At 46.7% G+C, this 19,430-nt stretch overlaps 1 protein-coding gene across 3 annotated transcripts in view; it reads left to right on the top strand.

Moving 5' to 3' along the window:
- The window catches only part of Prkn (parkin RBR E3 ubiquitin protein ligase), a 1,148,335-nt gene that overhangs the window by 1,097,884 nt on the left and 31,021 nt on the right, over positions 1–19,430 (top strand). For all 3 annotated transcript variants that reach the window (XM_038339600.2, XM_038339601.2, XM_038339602.2), the window contains exon 10: positions 11,593–11,676. In XM_038339600.2, the coding sequence (XP_038195528.1) occupies positions 11,593–11,676 (84 nt within the window). The remainder of the gene's footprint in view (positions 1–11,592; positions 11,677–19,430) is intronic.

Below are 19,430 nucleotides of genomic sequence, written 5' to 3' on the forward strand. Positions count from 1 at the left end.
TCTGTGACCAGTGCTCGGTTTCTGAAGGGCTCCAACTGCTGCAGGAGGTCTGGGAAATGCCAGTTGGAAAGCGGAGCTGGGCAGGCCTTCCAAGACGGTAAGCAGAATTCTCTGTTACAGACGAAAATTTGGCCACCAAGAAGTTTGTTTGGAGGAACATGGATGGTGCGAATCTTGGCATGAAAGCATTGCGAGAGTCTCAGCTTGCAACCAAATCCCACTTTAGCCTTTGGAAACAAGGAAAACCCCATGAGAGCCATTACGGCATAGAGACTGTCCCCATGGAAATTGTTGTTTAAAATGCACACAGCTGAGTCAAATAGGGAGGTGGGCAGAGACAGGAATCAGTGTCGTGAATGAACTGTGCCTTCTATCTCCACCCCCACTCCCCAGGATGTAAGGACCCATTCTGCCAAGTAAACTCAGGATACTGCCAGGGGAGGGGGCGGTGGAGCCTGGGACTTTTCCTCTCTCCATCTCTCTAACCTGGCTCTCCACTGTGCTGGCTGTCAGTGTTAAAATCCACCAAACAGTCCAGAGTCAGACCCGGGCAATCTCAGCAAAAGCCACCAGGAATGGACAGAGTGGAACCGGCTATGTAGATTAGGGTTGGGAGTTGTTGAGGGTAGCCGGCATTTCTGTAGCCGGGATTGTGTCCCTCCGGTCACACATGTGTATAAGAAGTCCTCAGCGAAGGTGCTGGCATTTGTCTGAGATTTTTGTCAACGTGCTTGAAAAGCAAGGAGATTTGTGTCAGCGTGTGAGGGAGGGGTGGGAAGAGTCCACAAACCCTACCCGGTGAGAGCGCTGCACACGCCTTGGCCAAGCCGCTGCAATCCCCGAAATGCAGCCTACAGATTTTCTTCCGCTTGAATGAAATCAGCTCTGGAAACAAGGGTCCCCGCGGCTTTGTTAAGAATGGCAGAATAGGGAGAGGGTGTGAGGTACATGGTGCCCGCTGGAATCTTGCACGGCTGTTGAGGGAGACTGGATCTAAACTCAGCATCTGGAAGAAGCCTTAAATGAAAGACCAAGGTATTGCCCACGTTACATATTAGGATATTTTAGAGACCATTGTTGTTTTAAAATAGCACTTATGTGTACGTCAAGGTATGAGATAGTTCCAGAACAGTATGCACTAAAGCAGATGACCGAGAGTTCTCTGGCAAGCCTTACAGCTGACCAAGAAAGACTGGAGATCATTTTCATGGTGAACTTTTTGTGCCTTCGAATTTGTGCTAATGTACATGTATAGTCCATTCAATAAGTACATGAACTATTTTTTAATTTTTATTTATTTTAGATTATGTATACAGCTGTTTTACTTGCATGTATGTCTGTGCACCCACATCCATGCAGTGCCCACAGAGTCCAGAAGTGGGTGTTGGATCCACTAGAACTGGAGTTATAAACAGTTGTGAACCGCCATGTGGGTGCTGGGGACCAAATGCAGGTCCCCTACAAGAGCCAGTAGCGCTCTTAGCCACTGAACCATCTCTCCAGCCCAGATAAACTACTTTTAAAAATCCATGACTATGCAAATCATATGCCAATAAAGCTGTGTCAAAGAAAAGAAAAAATAAAAAAGACAATAATCATTTTAAGTTAAAAAGGAAAAAAACCTGTTTTGAGGTAGAAAGCAAATTGCAAAACCTTTGTGCGAGCACATGAATCGGATGGGTTAATTCTGGGCAACGCACCCTCCACACCTGGAGCAACTTGCGTTCAGTGAAGGGCGCAGGCGCAGAGATTCGCGTAGCGCGTTAGGTTTGGATGCTAGGTCCCCTAAGTATTGCCCCTCAATCTAAGGTTCCCTTTCCAATGGCGGCAAGCGGAGTGGACCTGTGTGCTCACTATGATGCCCTGGTTCTAAACTGGGTGTGAAGGTTCCCTCTCATACATCCAGCCAGTGTGTAAACCATGACTGAGTACAGGCATTCATGAGATTAAATGGGGGGGAGGGGAACATCATCAAAGTCCCTTTGAGAGAGCCCATGAATGGAAATTAAACCACAGGCGTGCTTAAGGTCATGAGCCTAAAGCAAGCATGACTCGGGGCGGCACACCGGAGGTCATTCTGCAGGGAAGCAGGTAGCGCTGTTTGGCAGTCCTGGGATTCCTCTCTGAGTCCTGGAAGCATGAAGAAACATGGTCCTTGAGCCCCTGAGCTCTCAACCCAGCCTTCTGGAGACTCTGACCTGGCCGTTTGGAGCTGGACATCGCTTCCCTTTTCTCTTTTCAAACCCATGATTTAGCGTGTTATTGCCTAACGCCAGTTCCACTCCAACACACTATCTTGTCACGTTTTGCGTCTCTCAGCACCTGGTCCCCCTCCACCAGAAGCCCCATCTTTTGGATAGGCTGTGAAAACTCAGCAGCCTGAAACTATGGATCTCTGCTGCCACCTTCAGGATCGTAGCGTTAGGTAGAGGACTGCTTCTTCTGTTCTCAAGGCAAGGGAAAAAAAACCCGCATACTTGCTTTGTGCTTTTGATGTTTCCTCGAACCACAGAAAAGGGTCCTGTGGTGGTATTTGATTCTCTCCTATTCTTTTAAGACAGGACTTTAGATCTCCAGCAGAAAAATAAAGGGCACGTAACAGAATGCTTTTACAGATAGCTTTGTGACAGAAAACAGATACAAAGAGATTTCGGATTTCATGTAGAGATCATTCATTCGACATTAAGAATCAAAATCTGATTTTAGGATCACTGATTGTAGGTTCCAGCTGGCTCTGACCTGCATTGATCAGCAGCCCCTTGAATGTCCCGACTCCATCAGACGCTGTTCATTGGCTTCCCTGTCGTGTGTCCAAAGAGAAAATGCGCATCTCCCATCTTGAGCATGTCCATTATGGGCATGTGAGACACAAGACTTGGACATCAATCAAATGACGGTTCTACTAATAGCATACTGATGGGTTAACATGGGAAATTTATTCCAGCTCCGCGGTAGTGCAGATGGTCTAAGGGGTTGATAATGCACCCCTTTGCTTATGCATACAGGTAGTGCCAGCATCCCTTTCTAGGCAGACTCACAATTATGGCAAAGGCCATTGCCAAGGGGGTCCCAGACTTTCACGTGGCAATCATTGGCATCAGTAGACTTGGACTTAGGTCACAAGGTGCTTACTGTCCCTGTCTATTTCTGAACATTTTTATTACTTAAGAAGCATCACAACCATGTGGAATCTATTTCCTGTGTGTTTACTGTGTGCCAGAAACCGTGTGAAGTGTTTATCCTCTTGTTTTACCTTCTCTGAAGATGCAACACTGCAGAACAAAGAAAGGTACCTCTGTGTTAAACCTGAAATTTTCCAGGAGAAAGGCCAAAACCTTGATTGTCCAACTGTAGCAAGCAGTATTTTGGGGTGTACCCAGGACTAGCCATTCTGGCTTCCTCTCCCGGAATCAGGGTTTTAGAGATCAGCCCCTATTGGCCTCTTGAGGCCCCTTTATGGTCAGGATAATGTATTCACAGGGGTGAGAGAGTCGATTGTCCTACATGGTTAGAAAAACACAATGAAAGGGAAGGAACCAGGGTCAGGATAGGCACCATGTGCGTGGAGTTGCAAGCAGTTTACAACAGGTCTAAGAAACAGGAACTTACTCTTAATTACAAATAGAAACCTTAACTTATGAGGGCTCTGAACGGGAACTTATTCTCTAACCACAAACAGAAGCCTTAACCTGCAAGGCATGTTGTTCCTGTTTTACTCTCACGATACGTCCGGTGTCTCTGGCTTCAAAGCTTTGTGTTTTAAGCCACTAGAGTATATCTCTTTTGTTTGGTTGGTTGGTTGGTTAGTTTTGGTTTTTGGTTTATTTTAGACAGGGTTTCTCTGTGTAGCCCTGGTTGTCCTGTAAGACTAGGTTGGCCTAGAACTCAGAGCTCCACCCTCTTCTGTGTCCTTAGTGCTGAGATTAAAGGTATGCACCACCACTATCCAGCTTTACATATCTTTTTTCTAAATCTTGATATTTTTGAGAGAGGTCTTATTTAAACCAAACTAACCTTGAAGCCAATATGTCAACAAGGATGACTTTGGTATTCCTGCCTCTACCTTCTGAGTACTGGTATTATAAGCCTATGACACCTTGCCCAGTTATGTGCTGCTGGGATCCAACCCAGGGCTTCCTCTGTGCCAGGCAAGCATTCAACCAACTGATCTACATCCCCTTCTATGGTCTGGTTTGGTTTAACTAACAGGGTCTCACCACAGCACATCCAAGAACTCTCTGTATAGACCAGGGTGGCCTGGAACTCACAGAGATCCCCCCTACTTCCGCCCCTGAGGGCTGGAATTAAAGGTGTGCATCACCACACCAGGATGTGTTTCTAAATATAAATTTCTTACACGCTATTTTGTGAATTGGAGCGTGCTGTTCTTTCACGTGGTCTAAATTTTAGATGCAGTCATGCATCCTGCATGATGGGGATATGCCCTCCGAGCATGTCACTAGTGATTTTGCCATCATGTGGAAGCATCATGGTTTGGACTTACAAAACCCTAAGAGGCACAGCCTCTGGCAAGCCTAAGAGGTAGGCGGCAGCCTGTTGTGCCCAACTGCACATCTGCACAGCACACTACTGTGTTGAAGGCCGTAGGCAGATGTCACATGGTGGCAAGCGTTTGTCTATCTAAATGCATGTCAGCGTAGAAAGATCCAGTAAGAACACGGTGAAAGATTTTGAAAACGTTTCTGCCTCGGGCGCCGACATGGAACAGAGCTTGTAGGCATGAAGGTGGCTCTGGGTGACAAAGTGAACCTTCTGGGTATGAAGACCCAGGACAGCACTGTGAACCTCTGCAGACTTTGGGCACACCGTGTGTTTAGGTACACTAAATGCGCACGCACGCACACTCAGACACACATGCACCCCTGTGCACACATACACTTGTGCATGTCCCTTCTCTTTTTAACATTAAATCAACTTCAGCTTAATACAGCTCCCCCTTCGTTTAGTTTTAATATAAGCATACTTTATGAAACACTTCCTTTGTGTCTTTATTTATAAGTTCTTTCTCCTTTTGCATTATTTTTAAATTTTTGAAAATTTTCTTAGTTAAAAATGTAAGACACCTCCCCCTCGGCCCCTCCCCCCCGGCGGATGAGGAAGATGTCCCTCTCCCCTCGCCAGCTGCAGCACTCAGGAAAGAGGACCCTGCACCTCACATGGGCAACACAGTAGAGTTGGCCCTGAAGGTGTTGGTGTTGAAGAACCGATCCTGAAGGCAGGAGAACTGGTGCTCCCCCTGGCTCATCAAGGGGTGAACTAGCCAAGGCCATGCTGGAGAGCTTCCCCTAGTGGTGGAGGACCTGGGCCAAGAACCAGGGTTATGAGTTGGCCCACCCCAACATCCACCCCATCTGCGATCTGCTAGAGAGCGTGAAGGGGCTGGTCCTGCAGACCCAAAACTCCAAAATCTCCATGACACAGGGCAGCAACAGGAGACCCAAGAGGAATCTCAGTGAGGGCCCAGCATCGTTAGTGTGGCAGAAGCCAGAGGCTTTGATCCTCTACCAATGACTCTTGGCAATGAACATTTGCAAGACAGTTGGACAAAAGGGTTTACCGCATGGGCCGCTGGGCCACACTACAGCTTCCATGGCAAGATTTTTTCCCCTTTCTGTTTTGTTTTGGTTTTATTTGTGTTTTGTTTTTTTTCTTTTTCCTCTTAAATTTTATCTTATTTTATTTGGTGGGGGAAATTACAAGGGCAGAGGGTAGATGCAAAGGGCCAGGAGATGAATGGGCTCGAGATGCGTGATGTGAAAGACACAAAGGGTAAATAAAAAGTTTAAATTTGAAAGACAGCAGCAAAGATTAGTATAAATAGAGTAAATATATGGTGAAATTTGAAAGGAAAAAAATGTAGCGCCCAAACACACCCTTTAGCCTTGGTGGCCCCAGGATGAAGGTGAACAGTGCTGTCGCCAAGTTACTTTTTGCAGAAGACAGGAAATCAGCAGACTTAGATTGTTTTCTAAGACAGTCGGACAGTCGTCTCAGCCAGGGCTCCAGCCGAGAGGCGGAGCCACCAGGATGATTTCACACACACACACACACACACACACACACACACACACACACACAGAGAGAGAGAGAGAGAGAGAGATTACACCTAAATAAACACACAATCCCACACATATGGATATATACCAACAGATATATGCACATATGTGTTGGTTATACCTGTGCACATATACACACACATATATATAGCTATAAAGACACATACACTTTATATCAGGAGATTTATTGCAGAACTGGCTTACCGGCTTGTGGGCTAGATAAGCCTGTCTCAAGTCCACAGGGCACAGGGCCCAGGAAGGGCCGGATAAAACCGGTGGGCATAGCCTGGTCCTGAGGCCACAGATGGATCAGCTTCTTTCTCAGAGGGCCTCAGTTCTACTTTTAAGACCTTTCAGTGATGCAGTCCAGCCCACCAAGACGGCCTAGGGACATCACTGAAAGCCAGCTTCCTGTCTGTAGAGTGTCTTTGGAGCAGCACCTCTCAGTGTTTGATGGGCTCCTGAGGACTGTGACCAAATTCATAAATGAAGCTGCCGCCACAGGTGTTCATGGAGACATGTGTTTGATACCCTCAAATGAAGGCTAACCATGGGACAGGGTTCCGAGACCAGGTACTGTAAGTATGGATTACTTCTATAGCTTTGTGTCAGGGGAGGGGAGGTTGAGACAGGGTTTCTCTGTGTAGCCCTGGCTTCCCTGGAACTCACTCTGTAGACCAGGCTGTCCTTGAACTCACAAACCTTCCTGCCTCTGTCTCCTTCCCAAGTGCTGGGATTAAAAGTGTGTGCTTCCACTACTGGCATTTTTGTCTTGTTTGTTTGTTTGTTTGTTTCAGAGCTGAGGACTGAATCCAGGGTCTTGCTCTTGTCAGGCAAGTGCTCTACCACTAGGCTAAATCCCCAACCCTTGTACATCTATAACTTGTAAAGGGCATTTATATCAGGTGGGATTGCACTTGCCTGTGAGCCCAGCACTTGAAAAACTTAAGTAGAACCAACTAGGTTATGTACTGAATCCAAGCCCAAACTGTACTACAGAATATGAGGCCTTGTCTTGGGAAAGCTATATATTTTCATTTTTAAAAAGCAAATCAGAATGATATAGAAGTTGCTGGTGTGTGTGAGGTCCCTCTCAAGAGAAGTTAACGTGTTAATAGCGAACTGTGTACATGGATGGTAGTAGCTTCCTTTCACATGGCTGACCTCTGCCTGGAGAACAGCGTACACGTTCCAGGAGCCGGCAGCTATGAAGCCATGATTAACACGTGGGAAATGTCTGTGTGACACCGCTGGTCAGAGGGAACCCCATGAGCCCATGTGGGAGTTACGCAGACCAGCACCCAAATGCTTTCCCTTCTGAAACAGTTTACGCAGGTGGATTTTTCTGTCCTGCCTGCCCGCTCCCAAATAACTACACAGAAACTGTTATTGATTAAGAAAGCTTGGTGGCGCACGCCTTTAATCCCAGCACTCGGGAGGCAGAGGTAGGCGGATCTCTGTGAGTTCGAGACCAGCCTGGTCTACAAGAGCTAGTTCCAGGACAGGCTCCAAAGCTACAGAGAAACCCTGTCTCGAAAAACAAAAAAAAAAAAAAAAAAAAAGAAAGCTTGGCCGACAGCTTAGGCTTGTTTTTAGCCAGCTCCTATAACTTAAATTAGCCCGTTTCTGCTCATCTAAGTGCTGCCTCTAGGCTCCTTTACCTCATCGATGTACTGACCATCCCGCTCACTGTGCATCCCATGGCATCTCCTCATGACTCCGCCCTTCATCCCAGCATACTCTCTGCCCTGAAAATCCTGCCTAGCTATTGGCCACTCAGCTTTTTATTAAACCAGTCCAAGTGACAAATCTTCAGTGTACAAAAGATTATTCCACAGCAGGCTTCAGCACCAGCAGGGTTTTTACACTGGTCCAAAATATCATCCCGAGGAGTTCTGTTGCTGGGTGTGGAGCAGCGTCCCAGCACTCTGGAAATAGATCTATAAAGGATGGCATCTCGTTAAGCAGGAAACAGTTATAATGAGTTGGTTTCAATGAGAACGTAAAAAGCATTTAGATAAATTGTGGTTATTGTTATTGCCTGAGAAAGAGGAGACGAGGAATTCAAAAATGACGTCCCTTTTAGATGTTTAAGAATAAAATATTTCTCACTACTAACTAAAAAAGAGGAAAGAAAAACCCACCATCACTGAGTTCTCTGTGTGTCTGAGTATCCTCGTGGTTTGGAGTTTTGTGTGTATGTCAGTGTCCACGTGGTTTGCTGAGACACTGGCAGAGCTAAGAACCTTTTGTATAGGATTTTATATCCCTGCAGGAAGAGGCCTGATTTTGAGTGGTGGAGGCAGAGGCAGTTAGGGGGTCTGTGATCTCACAGGAATGACTGAGTTATTTTTCCATAGACACCTCCAGATGTTAGTGATCACTGTGTCTTACTCAAGTTTTTAAACGATTCCTGTGTATATGAGTTTTTTGTGGCACCCTGCAGTATCTCCGTGCGTAGTATTGGAACTTTACCCCTTTGCATTTGCACAAACCCTTTGTTGAGTGTCTAGAATAATGTGATTAAAAATCCCCCAAATGCTTTCAAGATCAAATCAGATCTTCTAGAGCCGTGGTCCTCAAACTTCCCAATGCTGTGACCCTTTGATACGGTTCCTTGTTTCGTGCTAATCCCCATCCATAAAGTTATTTTTGTTGCTACTTCATGACTATAATTTTCCTACTGTTATGAATTATAGTGTAAAATATCTATTCCCCAGTGGTCTTTGGTGACTCCTGTGGACCTCAAAAAGGTCATGACCCTCACGTTGAGAACACTGTTCTAGATAGTTCCTTAATGTACATAGAACAGACTCAAGCCATTAACTGGAAAGAGCCCACTATATGATCCAGCTGCGGCGAAGTGATAGATAGCCTTGGAATAGAAGAAAATTAAAACATGAATTAATGTCGCTGCCAGTATATTCACAGAATATCTTCTCCTCTCCACGCTGGACATGGCATGGCGGCTTTCATTTGTGTGTGTGTGTGTGTGTGTGTGTGTCCTCTTGGTTTTCTCTTTATAGTTGTTTTTCCACAGTACCAGCGAATTCAATGTCTTTGTGTCAAGAGAGGCCTATTTATTCTGACAAACTGATCAACCTCCAGGGTGTTCCTGCACCATGAAACTGATTTTATATCTCATCCCCTGGCTAATAAGATGTGAAACGCTTTTCCTGTCATGCCAAGAGATTCAGACTAGTTTCCCTCCAAAGTGGCGCTGGAGTCACAACCCGCTCTTTCTGGCTGAGCTGACTGAGCCACCGTGCAGAAAGATTTCTGCCCTCGCTCTAAAAAGAAAGGGAAACATAGGAGAAAACACTACCTCACTGCATCCAGGGTGACAAATAATTCATCAGAGAGTAGAGCCTGGTGGTGCTGGTGATCTGTGTGGGGACAGATGCATACCCTTTCCCACCAACGTAAGCTTGTAAGTGAAGCTAGCATCCCATCACTCTGGGGGTCAGTCAGTCTTCTATGAGAAGTACGACAAGAACATCCTGGACCCCAAATCTAGCATCTTCACATTTGAGTCTTTGAGCACTATCATGCCACCAGAAGAAAGTCCCGCACCTGAGCCCATGTGATGGGACACAGTCAAAACACAGACATGGGGCTAGAGAGATGGCTCGATGGCTCAGAGCACTGGCTGCTCTTCCAGAGGACCTGAATTTAATTTCCAGCACTCACATGGCAGTTCACAAATGCCTGTAATCTAGTACCAGGAGATCTGACACCCTCTTCTGGCTTCCACAGGCACCAGGCACATACGTAGTACACAGATACACATGCAAGCAAAATACCTAAACACATAAAATTTAAAAAATTCAAAAGAAACAGACATACTAAAAATGTATGTAATTTCCTTTTGGCTGTGTGGGTAAGGCATATATTAAATAAATTTCATGCATCAATTTGTGTTCAATCACCCAAATATTTCACTATCCACACATGTATACATATAGGTATATGCGTGTGCATATATGTAATGTGTGACTATATATCGATATGTGTATATATGCATATGTGTATACATGTTAATGTGTGTGATTATGGATGTGTGTATACATGCAACCATTCTGAAATCTGAAAAGTAATGCCAATTTTAAATTAAATCTGGTCCCAAACATCTTGTATTGAAGGATATTCAAACTACAGCTAAGGATTCGTGCTGCATGGAGAAGGTCCTATAAGGGCACAGCATGTTGGGCTGGAGTTCTCATGAGGCCAAGAGAAACAGCTGATGCTCTTTTTTTTAAAGCAAGTTGGAGTTATCGGTACCGCTTGTGCTGCTCTAGCTTTTCGGTTCGTGTTCGTCTTACCTTAATCAAAGCCATGACGAACGCCTGGCTGATTTCCTGGCTCGTGAGCTTGAGAGCTCCCAAGCCTCTGCAAGTCTCCTGAGAATTCTAGGCATTTGGTGGCTTTTGTTTAGTCCCAGTTGTCAGGTGGGATGATGACTCAGTAAGACACAGCGTGGAGTCAGTCTCAGCCACTGGCAGCAAGGGGGAAACATGATGTGCCTTCTGGAGGGCCCGGGCTACTTGGGGCAGTAACAGGACCAACGCAGAGCCTTGGCACTGGGTCAGCTAGCACTTCTGGTTCCACCTTCCTCTTTGTAACGTGAAGGGTAAGGGCAGCAGAGTCCTTGGGTGTCTTTGTCCCATGGTCACTGAGCGCTATCTGGAGCATCATCACCCAGTGAAAGGATCTGGTCCAAGGACTGGGATGTGGCTCTATGGTAATGTGCTTGCTCGCTTACTCAAGGTCCTGTTCATCCCCAGCATCACCAACAACAAAAGACCTATATTTGTTTCCCACGTTTGTTTCCTGAGACTGTAAACAACAGAAATCTGCTCTCCTTGTGGTCGCTTCTGGGGCCTCTCTCCTGGGCAGGCAAATGGTTCTTCTCGTTGTATCCTCACATGCTCATTCCTCAGTCTACATGTTCACGTTCAGATCTCTTCGTATAGAACACAAAGGCACTGACAGGCTAAAGCCTAATGGCTCCTTTTACCCCACTCACGTGTTAGAGGCTCCATGTCCAGATGGAGCCTCTTTCTAAGATACTGAGAGATAAAACTTCCCCTTCTGAGTCTAAGAGAATGAAGGGGACACAGAAAGGGACACAGGCAAGCCCTAAACAGCCATCCCTTCTTTTTATAACAGGCTTTCAGTTCAAAACTAAGTCTACTGACCACGTAAATCTATCGTGTTTGGAAAACAAACTTGGAACAAACATTGAAGATGAGCCTGGAATGAAGTCGTTGTACCGGGAGCGCCTCTTCCCAAGTCCCCTTCATCACTGCCTCCTCCAGCGGGCAGGGGACAGCAGGATTCATGTTTGTTACCCCATGATGTGCACAGAACACTCTCTAACAGTGGGCAGCTCCATCAAAATATAAGTTGATTCTGCTTTGCAAACAGTATTTTGACATAGAAGCCGTAACTCAAGCCAGAGAGATGAAATGCAGAATGCAACCGAATGTTCCTGACGCGTGGTGTTCTCTTGCAGTTCGTCTTCTGCCGGGACTGTAAGGAAGCATACCATGAAGGTGAATGTGACTCACTGTTTGAAGCCTCGGGGGCCACCGCTCAGGTAAGAGTGATTTCCGCGTCCTGCAAAGCAAGGCCCGGCGCTCTGGTAGGTAGCAGAAGTTAGTTCCACTGTGAAGGTCTAAGCACAGCCAGCCTTGGACCTGGGCCTCTGGCTTTCCCAGGATTAACCTTCACTCACAGAGCACTGAGTAGCTTTCCCAATGGCCATTCGGGATATATCTATGATCCCTGATAGATTTCCGCCCTTGGAACATGGAATAGGGATAAGGTACATCAGGGGAGACTGGGATAAGACAATTTAACAGTATCTAAGCCAGTATCTAAAACAGTATCTAAGTCACTATTGCCCCTGCTTCTGTTTTATTTAATGTCTTTGTTGTAGTTCTACCCAACCTGTGGCCCACAGGCTGCACACACAACCTAACTATGAATGCAGCTCAATGCTGAATCATAAACTTGCTTAGACCATTAAGAGGGGTTTTTTGTTTTGTTTTTTGTTTGTTTGTTTGTTTTATTTTTTATAGTTTGGGGGAATGACTCAACTAAACAGTTCTCAAAGCATGACAAGTGTATAAATGACATCTGTCACAATTTCAAAACGTTGGACACACCTGAAAATTACCTCTGTGTGTGGCATGCACAAATGTCCCTTGCCTTATGACAGATGGCATCCCAGATAAACCCACCAAGTCAAAACCGCTTTTAAAGACTCTGACCTGCAGAAAGTCCTAGCTCAGCCACGCAGCACACAGTAGGGTCATTATTGCTAGCCCTGTCTGGTGATCACAGGGACAAGTAGAAATTGCTCCTACTGCCCAGCATCACCACAGAGGAGGAAACCATGTAGTGACTCAGGGAAGAGGCCAAAGTCCAGAGCCCAAGCACAGTTTCTACTGAGCATACGTTGCTTTTGCACTGTCTCAAAGGACCGGAGCAGAAGCATGGTGATCAGAGGCCGTCTGTATCGACGTGCCCTAACAGGCAAGGAAACGGCTGCATGGGCTCAACAGTCTCACGGACATCTTTCTCAACTGTGTCTTCATCCTGACTGAGTAAAGATCACATTTCCTGAACCCTATTCGCTAATGAGCTGTACACGGCCTGGGGAGAGGCAAATGTGCTTTCTTTTATTTATTAATTATGACCAATCAAATCTTAAGAGAGAAGAGTTAAGAACTTCAGCACAGTTGATGGATTAACTCATTAGTTTTCTCTATATATCGTTGTTGGCAAGGACTTAGTCACCAAATCTATGCAAATAAATATGCCATTTCGTTGATAAGAACCTAAAAAATAGACATAAATAGTCAAAACCATTAAAGATCTGGATAATGTCAAGTCAGTACAAAGAGAGGTGTATCGTGTAAGGTACTGCACAGTTGTGTTTACCCAATATTAGCATAACTAAATAACTATAATTAGTGCCCTCGGGTCTTCTCGTACAATCCCCCACTGTTGACCACCAGCATATCAGGAGATGTAGGGGTGAGCTGCCCTTTCCACAGCCAAGGAGGCAACTGTGCTCAAGTTCAAGCTCACCGGGTACTGAAGGCAGGAATAATAAGCCCTGGGACCCTGCCTTGAGATCTTTGTAGCAGAGGATGATGAAGCAAGAGGCTCTGGGAAATGGGGAAAATCGAGCAATTTACATCCGTCAGTACCCCAGACATCAACCAGAGCTTCCAGATGGGAGATTCTATTTGAAGAGGAGGAACAACCTTACTTTTCCTACGCTGCCCAGGCCCCTGACTTTCCTATAATCCCATTCATCCTTCAAGAGGGAGCAACCAACCTTGGTCATAACCTCAATATCTAAGCCATAAAAATGGAGAAAAGAACATTAAAGATGACCTTAAGCTTATATGACCAGTACCCAGGGAACTGTACCCATTATAATATCAGTGCGTATTAAGTTGAACATCTGTATGGGTAAAGAAGGCTGCTAGACTAGCTGGCAAAGGGTGAATGAATGCTTCCCTTTAGAGGGTTGAGAGTCATGGGAGAGATCTAAAGGGAAATCAACAGTTACATTAACATATCTGCTGACCAACGCTCAGCAAATCTGTAATTTTCTATAACACTTTCCTGGAAGTCATGGAGAGTGGTTCTGAGCTTGTCAAGAGGAAGCACTGGACTCTTGACGGTGGTCCTAAAGACCATTGCAGAAGAGAGCACTAGTGGGCAAAGGGACAAGCATCTCTCCCGCTGTTCTCCTGTATCCATTCCCGTATCCCCAAGCCCAATGCAGAATAGGTGCATACACACTGGATAGATGTATGTTGAGCGCTGGTAGCATCATAACAAAAGGTATTATTTCATTCAACAAATATATACTAAATGTGTGTGATAGATGAGGCATTATTCCAAGCCCTGTCAGTAAAGGGCAAGATCCCTCTTTGGTAGCTGATCTGTGAATCACTAGGTACCGAAAGGTGGTACAGTTGGCATAAAGCTTTCAATGAGTCGTGACTAATGCCTGTCAGCCTTGATTCCAGAGCCTTCCTCTTGAGCTCGCTGCCTCTAAGCATGCCTCCTATGTCTATCGCTGATTGTCGAGTCACCCTCCTAGTCCTCCTGTTTGAAACCAATGCAAACTACCCAACAACTTCAGAAAAACATGTCTGTTGTCCACCATGGTGGTTTAAATGAAAAGGAAGCCTATAGGCTCATATATTTGCATGCTTAGCCCCAAATGATGAGCTGTTTGAGAAGGGTTAGGGAGTGTGTCCTTGTTGAAGGAGGTGTGTCACCAGGGTGGGCTTTGAGATTTCAAATGTCCATGCCAGGCCTAGTGTCTCTGTCTCTCTTCTTGTTGCCTTAGGACCCGGATGTAAAACTCTCAGCGGCTGTCTGTCTACCCCCACACTCCCCACCATAATGATAATGGGCTAAGCCGCTGAAACTGTAAGCAAACCCCCAACTAAATGCTTTCTTTTGTAAGAGTTGCCTCAGCCACAGTGTCCCTTGACAGCAACAGGACAGCAAGTCGGACATCCACTGCCGCCAGAGACAGAACTTGGAATCTCTGCAGTCACATTTCCCTAAGTCTTGAATTCAGTCAAGGTCCCAAACGAAGACCAATCCAATGGAAGGGACCTGTGGTGGAGGGATAGGTCACAAGAACCAACATCAACATAGGGGACTGGATCAGCATTGGTGGGGCCATAATCACCCTAGGACCGAGGCAGGTACTCTATAAACTGTTCTAGAGCCATGGATGAATAGGGGGTCTTGGATAGGCGTAGTCATGGAGAACCCAACATTGGGCCTAAGGCAAGGAGGGAACATGATGGGACCTCTCAATTTCTCTCTTCTTCCTTCTCATTCTTGTGTTCTCAATGGCCACCCACAGCTGAAAGTTGTTGGGATCCTAAGGACAGAGTCCATGAGAGCTACCCTCCCAGGGAAGAAGAGGGAAATGCAGGCAGACTAGCCTGTACATTCTTGATGGGCAACTCATCAAACCTCCATAGTTACTCTTGGCCATGGGAGGATGAACCAGACAAGTTATTTCAGCAAACCGCAATGGCCAGTCCCCTTCAGCCACAGAATGAAGAGGGGTCTATTTTCTTTTTTTTTTTTTTTCTTTTTTCTTTTTTTGGTTTTTCGAGACAGGGTTTCTCTGCAGCTTTTTTAGAGCCTGTCCTGGAACTAGCTCTTGTAGACCAGGCTGGCCTCGAACTCACAGAGATCCGCCTGCCTCTGCCTCCCGAGTGCTGGGATTAAAGGCGTGCGCCACCATCGCCTGGCGAAGAGGGGTCTATTTTCAACAGAGCTGACTTGTTTTTCGTTGCCCAGATTCAGTAGGAGGGTAGCCTCAGTGGCTTCGCTGGCCTGCAGTCCTGAAAAGGAAGACCCTCTCCACACCAAAGAATCAGGGCCTAACTGCAGCCCCATCCCCTTGAAACTGGCCTTCAAAGGTGTCTGTGTCCAGATGCCATCAATACTCACAAACGCACTCAATGGGCCTCTTCACATTCACCCTCCAGTTCGGTTCACTGAACCTCTCTGTGTTCTTCCCTTCATAGCTGATTGTTTTCTGTTTCTTGATATTGCATTCTCCACAAGGGGAGCCCATTTCTCCTGGGGCCCAACGAGATTTTGCTATCTGTTAACCTGCCTGCCCCAAAACTTAATGCATTTTTTTTGATTAATGCAATTTCTTAATGGCAAACTCAAACTTGGTTTTAAATTGGCTTTAAAGTATTGAACAAGCTTTAAGTTGAAACAGCTGGGAGTTTGGGGAGTCTGCAGCAGAAGATCAATCCCTCATAGTCAACGAGAGTCCAGTCCCACTCTCTCTTGCCTGGACTTGTTTCCTGGCTGCTCTGCTCCCCTCCACACTCTTCTGCAAACTAAACACTTACTCTTACAAACCACAGAAACTGATCCATTTTCCCAGTGGGTCACGGTAGTGGATGGTACTGTACTCTCCCTGTCTAATGGTGAGGCAAGCCGAGTCTTCCCAACATTGTCTAAAGCCACAAAGGAAACTGACCTCAGTGGCTCTGGTTCAACATAGTCATTCGAGAGAATTCTCTCTCTCTCTCTCTGGCTAGTAAATCCACAATACCCAAGAGGATTCATCCGTGTCTGCTGGCTGCTGAACTCCTATTTAACCTTCAAGGCCCAGATCCTATGTCTTCTCCTCCACAAGGCCTTCTGCTCAGTGCAGTGCCTCCCCTAAACCTCATGATAACTGTGCTTGTCCGTGCTGCACACCCATCCCATGGAGCTCTTCCTGCAACATCTTTACATCCAGGTGCATGACACCTGGCAAATCCTCCTTAAAAGTTTGCAGAATGGCTGCCAGCTCCCTCCGTCTCCACTCCTCCCTCCTCCCCAGGATGTTACAAAAGCACAGAGAAGAACTGGTTGCTTCCAGGCTGGTTCTTGTCTCTGTCATCTTTGCAGTCGTAGGAGGGAGGAAGATTGCCACAGCTCACTTCACCAGCCTTCTGAGTCATAGGAATAAAGCCAGCATTTGTCTGGGCTGAAAATAATTGCATGCACTTGGAATGTGTATGTCTACAAGTCATTTGCAAATGCCCATTCTTGTCTGAACACCATCACAACTTTTTCTGATGACCTTCATCCAAGGCGGGAAGCACCCAGGGGGATAAGGCTGACAGGCAATTATTGACCAAGCCTTTGGTAGCTGTACCAATGACCGCTTCCTCCCTAGTGAAGCATTGCCTCTTGGTGGTTCGTTGTGCTGCACAGAAAGAAGGATGCTGTTTATGGGCTGGAGAAATACTCCTCCAGGAATGGTAAACACAGATGCTAGCAGGGAGCAGGAATTGTTTTGAAACGATACTAATTCAACTCAGAGACCTCACAATATTTTGGTGATACAATAATATATTTTATTTCTCTTCAGCTTTTCCTGTGAGGACAAACATAACAGCAAAAGTCAAAGCATTAACCGGCAAGCACAGTCACGCACGGTTCCAAGGTCATATCTGTGGCTCACCCCAGCGGTAGCCTTCCTAGTGGGGCCACTTCTACATGGCCACACTGTGCTAGCAACACATGCAGACACATGGGCCTTTGCTGGTCAGCTTATTGTCACTACCACCAAATGCCAGAGATAAGTGAGTTAGAAAGAAAAAAAAGGTCACTTGAACTCACAGTTTTCAAAGTTTCTGCCCATCAATTTGAGCCACTCTGGTAGATGAGCCACCCGGATGCCAAAGGTTCCCTTCCCGTTTAATACCCACTCCACCACCCTTCTCCTCTGGATGCTCCATTATCCTGTCTAGACCGCTGATTGCTTGCACACTGGTTGGTTAGCAGTTTGCTGGAACGCTTAGTGTGTTCTCAACCAGAGATGACCCTGACGCCCACCACTCGTGCACGTGTTGTGGAAACCAGGAGTTCGTATCTAAGAGGCCGAGCTGCGCAGGAGGACATGTACTCCCAGTGGGTCATGATACATGATAAGTCAGGTCATTCCTGCTTCTGCCCCTTGATTCCTGAGCCAAGTTTGCTATTTATTGGAGACATGGCCCCATATGGTGGGCGTGTTGGTTTAGAGCGTAGACCTCGCCTGAGATCATTTTAGAGCACAGCTCCTGCCGCTTATTGAAAGTGACTCCATCTCTCTTCCCAGTCCATAGCTTCTAGCCAGAATGATATGGCATAGAACCAAATTTCCCTGTGGACTTGTCCCCGCTGTGACACATCCTTTGTTTCCAGAGGATGTCTTTGGTCCAAGGCAGTGTTGTTCCGGGTTCTGTCAGGCTTCAGGTGGTAGAGCTGCCTAAAGCTACATTGTCCATTATAGCAAACCCATACTCAGAATAGGAGCAACCTCCTGTCAAGATGGGATGTTTGGTGTCCGTGAGGGATGAAGCTGTCCTCAAGTCTTCACGGATGGCAGCGTGGGTGAAGAACACTGGCATCAGCAGATCACCTGCCAACTCTGAGTGCTTGTCTGAGTGGCAGGAACGGGACAAAGCTCTCATCTTGTTACTGTGTGCCTCAGTGAAGCTCCCGGAGTGGGACCGGAGGGACCAATAATGAAGGCTGGCCGAGGCCAGAAAGCTGGGTTCTCTCTGCTCCATTCAGGGAGCACCTGGAGTGCACTGTCCTGTGAACATGGCCGCCGCGTGGCAGGTCATGCACATCCCTTGTCCACTCCCTCTCCATCTTGCAGGTTTTCCCTGTCCATACCCTAACAAACCGACCAAGGTATTACCCTGCTTCTGAACCTGCATATACTCCAAACTCAGGATCTTTTCTTTCCGCACAAAGTGTAGACTAAACTTCTCTCTATCCATTCAATGCAATAGCAAAACACCACCAGCTGTCTGGTTCATAAAGAATATGGCTGCCTCAATGCTCCACCTCCCCAGGGTTCGGTGGGTTGTCACCAGCTCGGTTTCACAAGGCCATCATTTTCAGTGGCGGGGCACAGTAGATCATTAGTGGAATTCTCTTGCTGTCTTTCCATAAACTCCATATGATTTCTTTCCCCGCCCCAGGCACCTATGATTCCATAAGGTCTGCCTGTTTGGGGTACTCACAGCCCAGCCTGACCCTGCTGCAAAGTCCTTGGTTGATCTGTGCCTACCCTCGGCCTCCAGGGCTCTGTCTCTACCATTTATGACTCCATCTAGCAGGATGTATCCAACTTCATCCCTCTTTTTAAGTCTGCAGCTTATGTCTATACTAGGTACCAGTTGTTGCCAAGATGATGCCCAGGGAAACAGCTTCTGAAGCCTAAAGAAACGTTTTGACACCTGGAAGTGTCTTGGGCTCTTTCTGGAACACTAGGAGTAAGGAAGGCAGCAGGAGTGGGCAAAGGTTATCGGTTATTGGCTCCAGAATAGCTCCTGTGGCCTAGGGCTGTTTTGCAACAGAACAAATCTTTTCACACAGGCTAAATGCTCTGTAAACACACCACCTAGAGTCTGGTGGTGTCTTTGGCACTTGTGTGTTAGACTTGGAAACTACTGCAGGTGGTTGCCGCAGATGGCTCCAAGGAACTTCGGAGCTGGGAGCTCTCCCTCATGGGTGCTCAGTGGGAGCCCGGCACCTCCTGCGTGCTAGGCAAACACCCTGCCACTGAGTCCACCCCAGTCCCAGACTCACAAAGAGTTGCTTTGGCTTATATCAAGGGAGCTAGAGGCCCGCTCTCCAGTGTAAGCCGCACAGACAGGAGCGTGTCTCAATGGAGGTAGTCCTCTGAGACTGGGGACAATCCCAGACAGCATCTCAGCCCAGATCGTCAGCCCCCAGGACTCCTGGAAACTGAGAAACCCCGGACCTCGGTCCTAAGGTAGATGTGGG

Source organism: Arvicola amphibius, chromosome 8 (genome assembly GCF_903992535.2).
Source record: "Arvicola amphibius chromosome 8, mArvAmp1.2, whole genome shotgun sequence".
In the NCBI taxonomy this organism is placed as follows: domain Eukaryota; kingdom Metazoa; phylum Chordata; class Mammalia; order Rodentia; family Cricetidae; genus Arvicola; species Arvicola amphibius.